The sequence below is a fragment of the Schistocerca nitens genome, chromosome 1 (assembly GCF_023898315.1).
Source record: "Schistocerca nitens isolate TAMUIC-IGC-003100 chromosome 1, iqSchNite1.1, whole genome shotgun sequence".
Taxonomy (NCBI): domain Eukaryota; kingdom Metazoa; phylum Arthropoda; class Insecta; order Orthoptera; family Acrididae; genus Schistocerca; species Schistocerca nitens.
Window position 1 is genome coordinate 602229728 of NC_064614.1, and position 13670 is coordinate 602243397.

General features: G+C 42.9%; 1 protein-coding gene across 3 annotated transcripts in view; it reads right to left on the minus strand.

The window, feature by feature from the left end:
• Window positions 1-13670, minus strand: part of LOC126256619 (uncharacterized) — a 504533-nt gene that overhangs the window by 60027 nt on the left and 430836 nt on the right. For all 3 annotated transcript variants that reach the window (XM_049955496.1, XM_049955497.1, XM_049955498.1), the window contains 2 exons: window positions 8712-9087; window positions 517-635 (listed from right to left, as the gene is read on the minus strand). In XM_049955496.1, coding sequence (XP_049811453.1) covers window positions 517-635; window positions 8712-9087 — 495 coding nt within the window. The remainder of the gene's footprint in view (window positions 1-516; window positions 636-8711; window positions 9088-13670) is intronic.

Genomic DNA, 13670 nt, shown 5'->3' on the forward strand with positions numbered 1-13670 from the left:
TGTGTCTATTTTTTACTTTACAAGTAGCTATCTGAACTTTTATTGTAAATTGAACATATTTTATGGTTTTCACAAGTAAAGATTTGTTTCAGAGATGCACACATCGAGTGCAAAGAAACAGACACTTTTTGTACCTAAATAAATGCCTGATTTTAGGTAATATTTTTAGTCTGATAATGCATGTTCACCAAATGCTGCTGTATTTTAGTTGCACATTATTTAAATCACAAGAGGATCTAGTAAAAACATTTTTACTTGTTCTAGAGTCTTAATATAAGCTTTTTATTTTTCATGTGGTTGCATTTGAAGACAGCCATTGTGGACCAGAACTGCTTATGTTTATGTCAAAAATAACCATTCCATATATATGAAGTGTAAATGGTGTTACTCCTACCTACATTGTGCTGTTTTATTGAAATACTAATCATTTGCATTTTCATTATTTTAAGCTGTTGTTTCTGTATGCAAAATATCACACATGATATAAAAAATAAGTACACATGCACCTGAACTTACCTCAATAATTGTAATACAAAGTTTAGCTGCTGGTAGAGCATACGCAACTCCATACAAAACTCTTTCCATTATTATGCGTACCAGTTCCATTAAGGTACGTGTTGATACTTTATTTGGATCTGAAAGTGTTCAAGGTAGTATTGCATTACAGAAGAAGAGGAAATGAAAGATAATACTCAATTTAACTATCCATATCTAATAAAAGTTGATGACATAAACACGGAAATCCAGAATGTACACAACGAACATCTTGTTCATCAAAAGCCACTAATGACCCATATTACTGAGGCTTCTGTGACTACTTGTTGACACATTACAATGGCCAATGTTTTTTCACCATTTCCTGATGCTCCACCATCATCAGTGGCTGGCAATGTCAAAGTTTCACCCATCACTGGTAGTGGCAGACCAGAGTTGAGCCTGCAGGTAGGTGCTATATTTACCTACCGCACTAATGTCTGAAAACTTTTTCTTGGTCGTTATTGCAGTGGTTCTCCGCTTGCTATCAGGATCACTACACAAAAAGGTACTGCAGACTGGTACAGGTGGTGAAATTGGCTGTGGCAGAACATGCACTGTAAGAGACCAACTACTTAGGAAAATTTACTGACAAGGAGATTCTTACTCTGTAGAAAATCTACAATGCCCTCTTGTTCATGGTAGCCTTAGAAATTCATGAACATGATGATAGTTTCAATAAGAAAGAAGAAAGCTTCAAGATAAAAGGATCCTGGTTTCCTGTGCTGCAGCAAATGGCCGTGGGCTTGCCTGCAGCCTGCCACCAGCAAAGGAAGGATGAAACTTTGATAATGTCAGGCACTTGTGCTGGTGAAACACCAGCATCAGCCCAAGATCCTGAGACAGAAGTTGACAGGCAATGCTCTGTGACCAATATCATTTGAACATAGCCAAAATCAGTTATGATCATATCATAAGATGTGATTGTCTTAAAAGAAAGGATGTTCACAATACATCTATCATCTATCACTTTCTCTCTCCCCTCCCCCATCCCAAAAAAAGCAAGCAAGCCTGTTTCTTTGTGTCCAAACCTCCCTACCCCCCCCCCCTTACCAACAGATGAGAAAGTGGTGCTGCAAATAAAAGTAGGTCATTATTTGCTGCTACTCCAGAATATATGAAGAAATCGGAAATTTTGACTATCTCCGAGATTTTGCAGAGGTCTGTATTACTCAAGTCAAGCATTTTTTATTCAAATTTCCCTGACAGTCACTCTAGCTTTTATTTATATCGCTGATGCTGCACAACTATCAGCTTAAGGAAAAAACACATCTTTCTTCCTCATTTAACATGTTCCAGATAATAGCAATTGTGCACAGTTTAAACTAAATATGACATACAGCTGTATCCATCATATCACATTTTTAATAAATTATGAGAATTAGTGCCCATTCTTTATATTCACATGGCAAAATGTGTAGTAATGCTGATAGACACAAATAAAGGTAAAAGTAGTACCTTTTTCTGGGAGGAGATTAAAAAGGAAGGGCAGGTCACTCACCCCTGGATGGGCAACACAGAGAGACTACTCTCAAGTAGGGTTGCCAAGTCTACCATGTTTCCCACATTTTCATGTATTTTAGCCTTTTTTTCGGTCTCTCGACTTACATTTCTCTCATTTTTCGTTCTAATACAATAATACTGTGCGTTGAAGTGGAATATTTTTTCGATTTTCACTGATTCAACTTTGATTATCGAAATGTTCTGACTGACAGCAGGAACTGTAAATTGGCACCATAGCCGTTTTCCAAAACAGTAATGAACCTACTACGCATCACATAAGCACCACTGAAAACATTAAATTAGTTTTATAAGCATGTACTCAAGTGTGCATTTATGTAAGTTTATGCTGGTATAGATTCTACAACTGCCACATGGAACTAAATTATAAACTTTGTTACACTACAGACCAGAAGTTGAAGATATAGCAGTGGTTATGTTTCTCAAACTCTCTTTTGTGGGGGCTGTGTCACTGGGTGCTTCTCTCTTCTCTTGTACAGTTACGGTATGGCTGTTATAATAGAAGTGTGGTAGTGAAAGTAATGATGAGTACCATTAAACACCAGCAATGAAGAAGCTTGTTAAGGTGTTCTTATCTTTCAGACTGGGAGGAAAATTATTTTGATTTGCCTAGTGAAAACAATCAAAGCACTTTGTTCTGCGTAAATTGAAAACAAACAAAGCCAAAAGAATATCTCACACAGAGCGAACAATGATTTCCTACAACATGAATCTACTGCAGGCAATTAATAATGTAATATATTTGTCCACGTGTAACGCAAAGTTTTGTTTTGTTGGGCCACTTCATCAAGGGTATTTCTATATTGAACTGTAATTAGACATGGTATCATACTTTGAAATGGTGTAATAATTACATATTTTTTAATTCATAGGTCATAAAAGTAAGAAATGGGAGATAAAACTAATTACCAAAATCTCTACCTTCTTCAACAGGTCTAAACTTAAGAGAGTTGTTTGACAATCACACTCATAGGAAAAATGTCATGTGGACACACAATGTCAGAAAAAATAGTGAAAAATATTTTAGCTCCAGAAATGATAAGTATAATAAGTGCCAATTTCTATACACACAATACTTGTAAAAATGAGTGCAATTCATTACATTTAGTTGTTGAAGTAATTGTCTTAAAATTATATGTCACTTTTCTTCTTCATCTAAACACAGAGAGAAATTGCGATTATTTTTTTACTTGCACACACACACATATCTATCCACACATATACAGACACAAGCAGATATATTTAAAGTCTTTAAATATGTCTGCTTGTGTCTGTATATGTGTGGATGGATAAGTGTGTGTGTGTGTGTGTGTGTGTGTGTGTGTGTGTGTGTGTGTGTGTGTGTGTGTGTGCGCGCTACTCGGCCTTTTTCCCCCCTAAGGTAAGTCTTTCCACTCCCGGGATTGGAATGACTCCTTACCCTCTCCCTTAAAACCCACATCCTTTCGTCTTTCCCTCTCCTTCCCTCTTTCCTGATGAGGCAACAGTTTGTTGCGAAAGCTTGAATTTTGTGTGTATGTTTGTGTGTCTGTCGACCTGTCAGCACTTTCATTTGGTAAGTCACATCATCTTTGTTTTTAGATATATTTTTCCTACGTGGAATGTTTCCCTCTATTATAACCATATCATTAATTTGAACCCAACAATTACGTTTGTTATTGTCTCTGTTGCATTTCGAAATCTTTCCTGTCGTCTTATTTTCTCTTTATTTTCTCTTTCTGTTTTTACCAGTAGTCTCACTTTGTATTCACCTTCCCCTTTTTACCGTAATACAATTTTATCCCGCCTATATATATTCAATAATACGTAACCCACTTCCAAACCATAACCAAAAAAAAATTTATTTTCCGCTTTCAACACTACCGCTGCTATAAAATCCACCGTTTCTAGTTCAATAACAGCTGCTTTCATGTATTAAACAACCATTTCGACCAGTTCTAATAACTTTCACTTTATTTCCACTTCCGTTTTTCGCACATCACTGATCATTTTTAGCCGCTCCCCACAGGTTTTAACGTCATTATTACAATTGTTAGCCCCATTTTCGTAATCTTTCACCACAACACCACTCCTTTAATACATTTACACGTTTTTTCGAAATTTTCCCGAATTTCTCCATCCTTTAACGTGTTTTAGCGGCAACACAACCACCTAACCTTCATGCACATCGCTGTCTACCAACCCAAGTTCACCACAGGATCAACTTAACCAACACTTTTTCGCCTTTTTTCATACCAGATCTCCAGTTACTTTCTAGTTCACCCTTATCTCTCCCCATATATTTTTATCTTTCATTTTCATTTCAACCTCATATTACACTTTCCACCTTCTAATACCATGTCACCCTCACAACACCCCCACAATGACCCCATTAAGTTTTATTTACATTCCCTCCGCAAACATGCCTTCACCCTAGCCAGATTACGCTCGCATATTTTATTTTCTCAGGCTTGTCTGACATTTGGCATAACCCCCAAAGGCCTCACACTTAAAGTTCCCATCTCTGGCTGCAACCCTTCTTTCCATCAGTCCCTATACCAGTTCCAAACTGAACAATCAATTGCCCTCACCCACCTAATCCTTCACCTACACATCAACTCAGCCAATGAACACACCCGTCAACTCCTATCCTTAATAAAAGTCCTCAATCTTTCCTCTCCCACATCCACACTGGCTATTCAGAGCATCCTCCTACAGGCCAACCGCAAATTAGAACAGCATGCCACCCTTCACCTAAAAAAACTATCCAATCTCCAGGTTTCCCACCTCCGGAAAGGCAACTCACTCACCCTTCACAACCTTTCCAGCAAACCTCAACCACCTCTCATTGCACACAAACCCAGTCTCTTCCATCTACTCAGTATCCCACTTCCAGCTCCACTCCCTCCAAAACCTCAAAATTCCAATCAACACAATCTGGCACCACAACACCCTAATTCAGTAGTTAACCTTTCCTCCAAACCTCTCTCCCAATCTGAAACCTCTGTCCTATCCAAAGGCCTCACCTTCAGCCCCACTCCCAGATTCAACCAAACAGCCCTCGTCAAAGATTTACTGTCCTACACTCGTACTCTCTGCTGGAAGTATCACTTTGCCACGAAGAAAAATGATCCTAATCCTACCCCTAATGATCAAACTCCCCAAGACACTATCCAAATTGAACCCTGCCTGGAACAGTTCCATCCTCCGTCACAGCGGGACCCACCTCCTCTTCCTCAAAATCACCCTCTCCAAACCTTCCAGGAATTTCTGACTTCCAGCCTTGCCTCTCAATCCTTCTTAAAAAACCTTAATCCTACTCCCAACATCACCACTGCTGAAGCCCAGGCTATCCGTGATCTGAAGGCTGACCGGTCCATCGTCATTCTTCCGGCGGACAAGGGTTCCACGACCGTGGTACTTGATCGTCGGGAGTATGTGGCTGAGGGACTGCGTCAGCTTTCAGACAACACCACATACAAAGTTTGACAAGGTAATCCCATTCCTGATGTCCAGGCGGAGCTTCAAGGAATCCTCAGAACCTTAGGCTCCCTACAAAACCTTTCTCCTGACTCCATCAACCTCCTGACCCCACCGACACCCCTACCTTCTACCTTCTTCCTAAAATTCACAAACCCAATCATCCCGGCCGCCCCATTGTAGCTGGTTACCAAGCCCCCACAGAATGTATCTCTGCCTACGTAGATCAACACCTTCAACCCATTACGTGCAGTCTCCCATCCTTCATCAAAGACACCAACCACTTTCTCGAACGCCTGGAATCCTTACCCAATCCGTTACCCCCAGAAACCATCCTTGTAACCATTGATGCCACTTCCTTATACACAAATATCCTGCACGTCCAGGGCCTCACTGCGATGGAGCACTTCCTTTCACGCCGATCACCTGCCACCCTACCTAAAACCTCTTTCCTCATTACCTTAGCCAGCTTCATCCTGACCCACAACTTCTTCACTTTTGAAGGCCAGACATACCAACAATTAAAGGGAACAGCCATGGGTACCAGGATGGCCCCTTCGTACGCCAACCTATTCATGGGTCGCTTAGAGGAAGCCTTCTTGGTTACCCACGCCTGCCAACCCAAAGTCTGGTACAGATTTATTGATGACATCTTCATGATCTGGACTCACAGTGAAGAAGAACTCCAGAATTTCCTTTCCAACCTCAACTCCTTTGGTTCCATCAGATTCACCTGGTCCTACTCCAAATCCCATGCCACTTTCCTTGATGTTGACCTCCACCTGTCCAATGGCCAGCTTCACACGTCCGTCCACATCAAACCCACCAACAAGCAACAGTACCTCCATTACGACAGCTGCCACCCATTCCACATCAAACGGTCCCTTCCCTACAGCCTAGGTCTTCGTGGCAAACGAATCTGCTCCAGTCCGGAATCCTTGAAGCATTACACCAACAACCTGACAACAGCTTTCGCGTCCCGCAACTACCCTCCCGACCTGGTAGAGAAACAAATAACCAGAGCCACTTCCTCATCCTCTCAAACCCAGAACCTCCCACAGAAGAACCACAAAAGTGCCCCACTTGTGACAGGATACTTTCTGGGACTGGATCAGATTCTGAATGTGGCTCTCCAGCAGGGATACGACTTCCTCAAATCCTGCCCTGAAATGAGATCCATCCTTCATAAAATCCTCCCCACTCCACCAAGAGTGTCTTTCCGTCATCCACCTAACCTTCGTAACCTCTTAGTTCATCCCTATGAAATCCCCAAACCACCTTCCCTACCCTCTGGCTCCTACCCTTGTAACCGCCCCCGGTGTAAAACCTGTCCCATGCACCCTCCCACCACCACCTACTCCAGTCCTGTAACCCGGAAGGTGTACACGATCAAAGGCAGAGCCACGTGTGAAAGCACCCACGTGATCTACCAACTGACCTGCCTACACTGTGACGCATTCTATGTGGGAATGACCAGCAACAAACTGTCCATTCGCATGAATGGACACAGGCAGACAGTGTTTGTTGGTAATGAGGATCACCCTGTGGCTAAACATGCCTTGGTGCACGGCCAGCACATCTTGGCACAGTGTTACACCGTCCGGGTTATCTGGATACTTCCCACTAACACCAACCTATCCGAACTCCGGAGATGGGAACTTGCTCTTCAATATATCCTCTCTTCCTGTTATCCACCAGGCCTCAATCTCCGCTAATTTCAAGTTGCCGCCACTCACACCTCACCTGTCATTCAACAACATCTTTGCCTCTGCACTTCTGCCTCGACTGACATCTCTGCCCAAACTCTTTGTCTTTAAATATGTCTGCTTGTGTCTGTATATGTGTGGATGGATATGTGTGTGTGTGCGCGAGTGTATACCCGTCCTTTTTTCCCCCTAAGGTAAGTCTTTCTGCTCCCGGGATTGGAATGACTCCTTACCCTCTCCCTTAAAACCCACATCCTTTCGTCTTTCCCTCTCCTTCCCTCTTTCCTGATGAGGCAACAGTTTCCTGCGAAAGCTTGAATTTTGTGTGTATGTTTGTGTGTCTGTCGACCTGCCAGCACTTTCATTTGGTAAGTCACATCATCTTTGTTTATATATATATATATATATATATATATATATATATATATCTGTGTGTGTGTGTGTGTGTGTGTGTGTGTGTGTGTGTGTTTATTAGATTAGGTAGACCCAATGCAGGAGAATCATGACCAAGGTTCAAAATGGTTCAAATGGCTCTGAGCACTATGCGACTTAACTTCTGAGGTTATCAGTCACCTAGAACTTAGAACTAACTAACATAAGGACATCACACACATCCATGCCCGAGGCAGGATTCGAACCTGCGACCGTAGTGGTCGGTCGGCTCCAGACTGTAGCGCCTAGAACCGCACAGCCACTCCGGCCAATCATGACCAAGAAATGGGGGTAAAAAAATATACAGAGACATTATTGCTATCAACAGAAAATTGTGGTTTGGGAAACATATGTGTGCAGAATATGATATACTTGACTTTTCCTACTAAAGAAGGATACTGTCAGTTTTTGAGGCTTACTCCAAAAGTGAGAAGTACATGAGCTATCTGAGTTTTGGCATCCATTTCATACATGATTTTAAATAAATGAATAATAAGAATGGGTGTGCCTGAGCTTCATATACTATGCACAACTCAGGTTGTCTGTATTCACAGTTATAAGAGCAAAAGTCTTTTTAATAGTTAAGGAAATCGTTTGTTTAGTTAGGTGATAAGAATTATGACGACATCAATCACCTCAACTGGGTTGGGGGGGGGGGGGAGACTGGGGGGGGGGGGGTTGGAGGGTACGTGGTGTAATGTATCACTTTGGGGAAAGTAAAGTGTTGACTCCCTTCTTTGTCTAACTGATGAATGATGGTCATGACCCTGACATGTGCTTTTGTGTTAGTTAAGCAGCTAGTTTCAACAAGCAAACTGGGCATGGAACTTTTGAAACTGATAAACAAAGACAAATGAAAAATTCTTTGTATAGCTTGTTTCCCTAATTTATAGTTGTTCAAGTATCAGTAAGTTATTAAATTAAAAACTGAAGACAACTGTCATCAAACATACAACATATTCTGTCCACAAGTATTTTAATCCTACATATGTACTACTGCTAAATGTATGTGATCCAATCTGTTTGTAGATGAAGTTAGGAAAAAGCATTACAACTTACCTTCAACTGCACGTGATATATTGCTCAAAACCTCTAGTGGAAAATTTCCTAAATCTGGTGCTTCTTTAGCCACACCAAATCCTGGTCCACTTCTGTTAAGAGCCATATCTGCTGCACTCATACTTTTAGATCTTTTAAGGCTAAATGCAGAAATTCGTAAGTCTCTCAAACCAGAGGTCACACTCTCACTAGGCTCAATGGGCACCAGTCTTTCAGGAAATATTAATTTCATTTCTGATACACTAAATGACTTCTGTGGAGATTTCACTGCAAAGTCAGATGGTGCCTGAGCTGTCTTCTGTGCAACAGCCATGTCTTCACAGCTTCTTTCTTCAGATTCTGCTTTTGAGTCCAACTGGAAGTGAACCCTGTGACCCTGACAGAAAGAAAAGATGCACATAGTTTTATATATTTTAAAGAATTAGCTTATTTAAACAAGATAAGCCAATAAATTCTCAAAGTATGTTGAAATCTATAAATATCCCACATTTTTATTTAATTATTGTGTCATCGACTGCTGCCTATGTTGAACGCCCCCACACCAGCCATACACCCATTGTGGGTAATACAATCTCATCCACAACTAGCCACTAGCCATGCCTTGCACTAATGCTGATGGGACATGAACAGGTACCCTTCAGCTTGGGTCTGCTGTGGATTAACATCAAACAACTCCTGGGCACCATCAAGGGATCCTTTCTTCACAGACTGGGCTTCAATTGCATCCAACCCCCTGCGTGCTGCTGGCTGACCAGTGTTCACACCTAGCAGCAAGGCCACTTTGGCAATCAGTCTGCTGCCATTACTTACCTGCCAACTGTATAATTAAGGTACCTACACACCTGTAGAGACACTGACACCACACCAGTGCTGTGGCCACCTTCCTCAACTGACTTCACTGTTGCTGCTATGTGCTTTGCTGGGAATCACAATTGCCCAGGGTCATTACATGCCACAGGGCAATGTCTACACCAACTGTAGGAATTCAGCTGAATAAACATGTTGTCATTTCCAATGGCTTCTAAATTCCATGACAGCCAATGAGCTGGCTCTTCTATCTGCTGCCCAGCCTACAATGTCGCCCTGATCAGATATGGGGTCACTACTGCTTGGATCATCCTGACCCATAATAACTGGTATCAAAGGTGACCATGGGCCCGCATGCATCATCAGTGCAATATGATGAGTCGAAATACACTGTCTTTTCCAGCTGTGTTTCCTTCATGTATTACATGATGTCAGGCTCATTAGATCGGGAGACTTATTTGAAGGTGAAATTTGTGAACATTAAAGAGGACATAAACTTGAGCGAATTCAAGGATAATGCAAGAAAGAGAGACACTGGTATGCGCCCTTTCAGATATCAGATATAAATGGGAAATACACTCCTGGAAATGGAAAAAAGAACACATTGACACCGGTGTGTCAGACCCACCATACTTGCTCCGGACACTGCGAGAGGGCTGTACAAGCAATGATCACACGCACGGCACAGCGGACACACCAGGAACCGCGGTGTTGGCCGTCGAATGGCGCTAGCTGCGCAGCATTTGTGCACCGCCGCCGTCAGTGTCAGCCAGTTTGCCGTGGCATACGGAGCTCCATCGCAGTCTTTAACACTGGTAGCATGCCGCGACAGCGTGGACGTGAACCGTATGTGCAGTTGACGGACTTTGAGCGAGGGCGTATAGTGGGCATGCGGGAGGCCGGGTGGACGTACCGCCAAATTGCTCAACACGTGGGGCGTGAGGTCTCCACAGTACATCGATGTTGTCGCCAGTGGTCGGCGGAAGGTGCACGTGCCCGTCGACCTGGGACCGGACCGCAGCGACGCACGGATGCACGCCAAGACCGTAGGATCCTACGCAGTGCCGTAGGGGACGGCACCGCCACTTCCCAGCAAATTAGGGACACTGTTGCTCCTGGGGTATCGGCGAGGACCATTCGCGACCGTCTCCATGAAGCTGGGCTACGGTCCCGCACACCGTTAGGCCGTCTTCCGCTCACGCCCCAACATCGTGCAGCCCGCCTCCAGTGGTGTCGCGACAGGCGTGAATGGAGGGACGAATGGAGACGTGTCGTCTTCAGCGATGAGAGTCGCTTCTGCCTTGGTGCCAATGATGGTCGTATGCGTGTTTGGCGCCGTGCAGGTGAGCGCCACAATCAGGACTGCATACGACCGAGGCACACAGGGCCAACACCCGGCATCATGGTGTGGGGAGCGATCTCCTACACTGGCCGTACACCACTGGTGATCGTCGAGGGGACACTGAATAGTGCACGGTACATCCAAACCGTCATCGAACCCATCGTTCTACCATTCCTAGACCGGCAAGGGAACTTGCTGTTCCAACAGGACAATGCACGTCCGCATGTATCCCGTGCCACCCAACGTGCTCTAGAAGGTGTACGTCAACTACCCTGGCCAGCAAGATCTCCGGATCTGTCCCCCATTGAGCATGTTTGGGACTGGATGAAGCGTCGTCTCACGCAGTCTGCATGTCCAGCACGAACGCTGGTCCAACTGAGGCGCCAGGTGGAAATGGCATGGCAAGCCGTTCCACAGGACTACATCCAGCATCTCTACGATCGTCTCCATGGGAGAATAGCAGCCTGCATTGCTGCGAAAGGTGGATATACACTGTACTAGTGCCGACATTGTGCATGCTCTGTTGCCTGTGTCTATGTGCCTGTGGTTCTGTCCGTGTGATCATGTGATGTATCTGACCCCAGGAATGTGTCAATAAAGTTTCCCCTTCCTGGGTCAATGAATTCACGGTGTTCTTATTTCAATTTCCAGGAGTGTAGTATAAAAGATGTTATAGCACAGTTAATATTTTCTCCATGTCATCCTATTGTGTTTATCCTATTCCATTTGTCCTACTGTGTTAGACAAATGCTTTGAAAAAGTGAATCAAAAGTGATGAGGAAATGATCCTGTCTTTATTGGATCAGGTAGCTGAAATGAGAGCCAATAATACTTATCTGCAAAGGCAACCAGATGATTTAAAACGACAGAGCCTTGTCTAATTTATCACTCCTCATCCCATAAGCTACTACTACTACTGCTACTAGCCCAGTTGACCCTTTCTCAGGCAAAGCAGGTGAAGATATAGTAGCATTAGCGGATAACCTACTGACAACTGGAAAGCTGGGATGTTGGGTAAATGAACAGCTGTTGCAAATGGCTGGACTATGTTGCACAGGAGACAGAAAAAATTATGTAATGTACTATGAGGACATAGAAATATCCACACTTTATGTGCTGGGGGAAAGTTTGGTACATTGATATAGAAAACAGATTAGGTACAGGAACTATCTCAAGCAATTAAAAGAGGTCACAGAAGCAGTACAAATCCACGTTAAGTTTCACAGACAGTATAACAAACTTCAGTGTTAATCCCTGTGAGTTACCAGACAATGACAACACAAATAGGGTCCGTCATCCTGCTAGGAGTGAAGCAGAGGGCACTGAGATGCATTTTTTAAAATTAGGATTATCACCCAATGTGTTGAGAGAGGTGCATGCAGAATTTTGAAGGACAGCTGGAGCTGTAGGCACAGCAATGACTTTGCAAGAAACAGATGTGGTAATTTGAGTCCATTATAAGAGATTTAATTTTCCACTGACATCAAGTGTTACCATTGTGGACAGTTGGGCCACATACAGTGTGAATATCATCAGCCACAATGTAGGAAATGTGGAAGAATTGGACTTTGAAAGTGGGTCTAGTGAAAGTAATGGTCACAGTAAGAAGGGTTGTAATGGAAATAGCCAACTATTAAACAGCAAAAAGAGCTCTCTGCATCACCAAGTGATGCCCCCACTAACTTTTGATGCAATGTAAATGAATGCAGAGGTGGATTTTTGCTTGACTGGCATAGCAGATAGAAGGGAATCCAAGCATCTATTGGACACACAAGCACAGGATTGGACCTTATCAGAAAGAGGCAGTAAACCCTCCACAGTATAAGTTATGTGGGTAATAATCATTCGGTTTGGTGACATTAAGTTTTCAAGTGGGGGAAAACAGTTCCCAGAGTATAGGGAAGATTTGTCTATTATGGGTGATGGTTACTGTGCAATCTTGGGGTTAGATTTTCTTTGTAAGCACCATTCCAAAAATTGGCCTTCATCTGGGGAAAACATTTGTCAAGGGTACTCTGCTGTAAGGCTCTCGTCTCATGAAAGACAAACCAATTTAGCTGCATGCGAGAGTACTAAGGATAATTCATGTGCTAAAGTATCGCAAGGTATAGGGAAACTCCTACAGATGAGCAAAGGAACAGAGCTGCTTGTAAACATGTAGTGTTTGGTTGAGACATTAATGGAAAATCATCATTTGCTTAAAGTACTGTGTTTGTCCATCTGTTTTAATTCTGGGACCAGAGATTATCCAAGGGATTGTTGGTTGGCAATTTAGATGTTCAAGATGAAGATGATCTGTACGAATGAATTCAGACCCTACCCATTAACAAGCCCCCAGTGTGGCTCTACCACATGGGAAGATAAAGTGTTTAAAAAAGAACAGAAAAAACTGAGGACCTGTTTAATCCTCGTGGATCTTAACCAATGAACCTGGAGGTGCAATACAAAATCCCAACTGGGAATAAGTCACCTGTGTATCATAAACCATATAAGGTGCTCCATCACTTACAACCAGTGACTGAGGTGTTCATTAACCAGCAACAATGTGATGAAATCCCATTTCTTTTCCTGTGGAATACTAAGCGATATCTCCCCACTATTGAGAAAAGTATTAGCTCGTTGAGTGCACCAGTAGAGACAGTGCTGAAAAAGAGCTTGGACAGAATGAAGAAGAATCTATTTTGTTGCAACTATCAATAACCAGTGCAGGAGAATTCATTAACCAACAATAACGTGATGGCCTTATTGAGAAAAGTACTAGCCTGTGAGTGTACTAGTGGTAAAAGCACTGAAAAAGAGATTGGACAGAA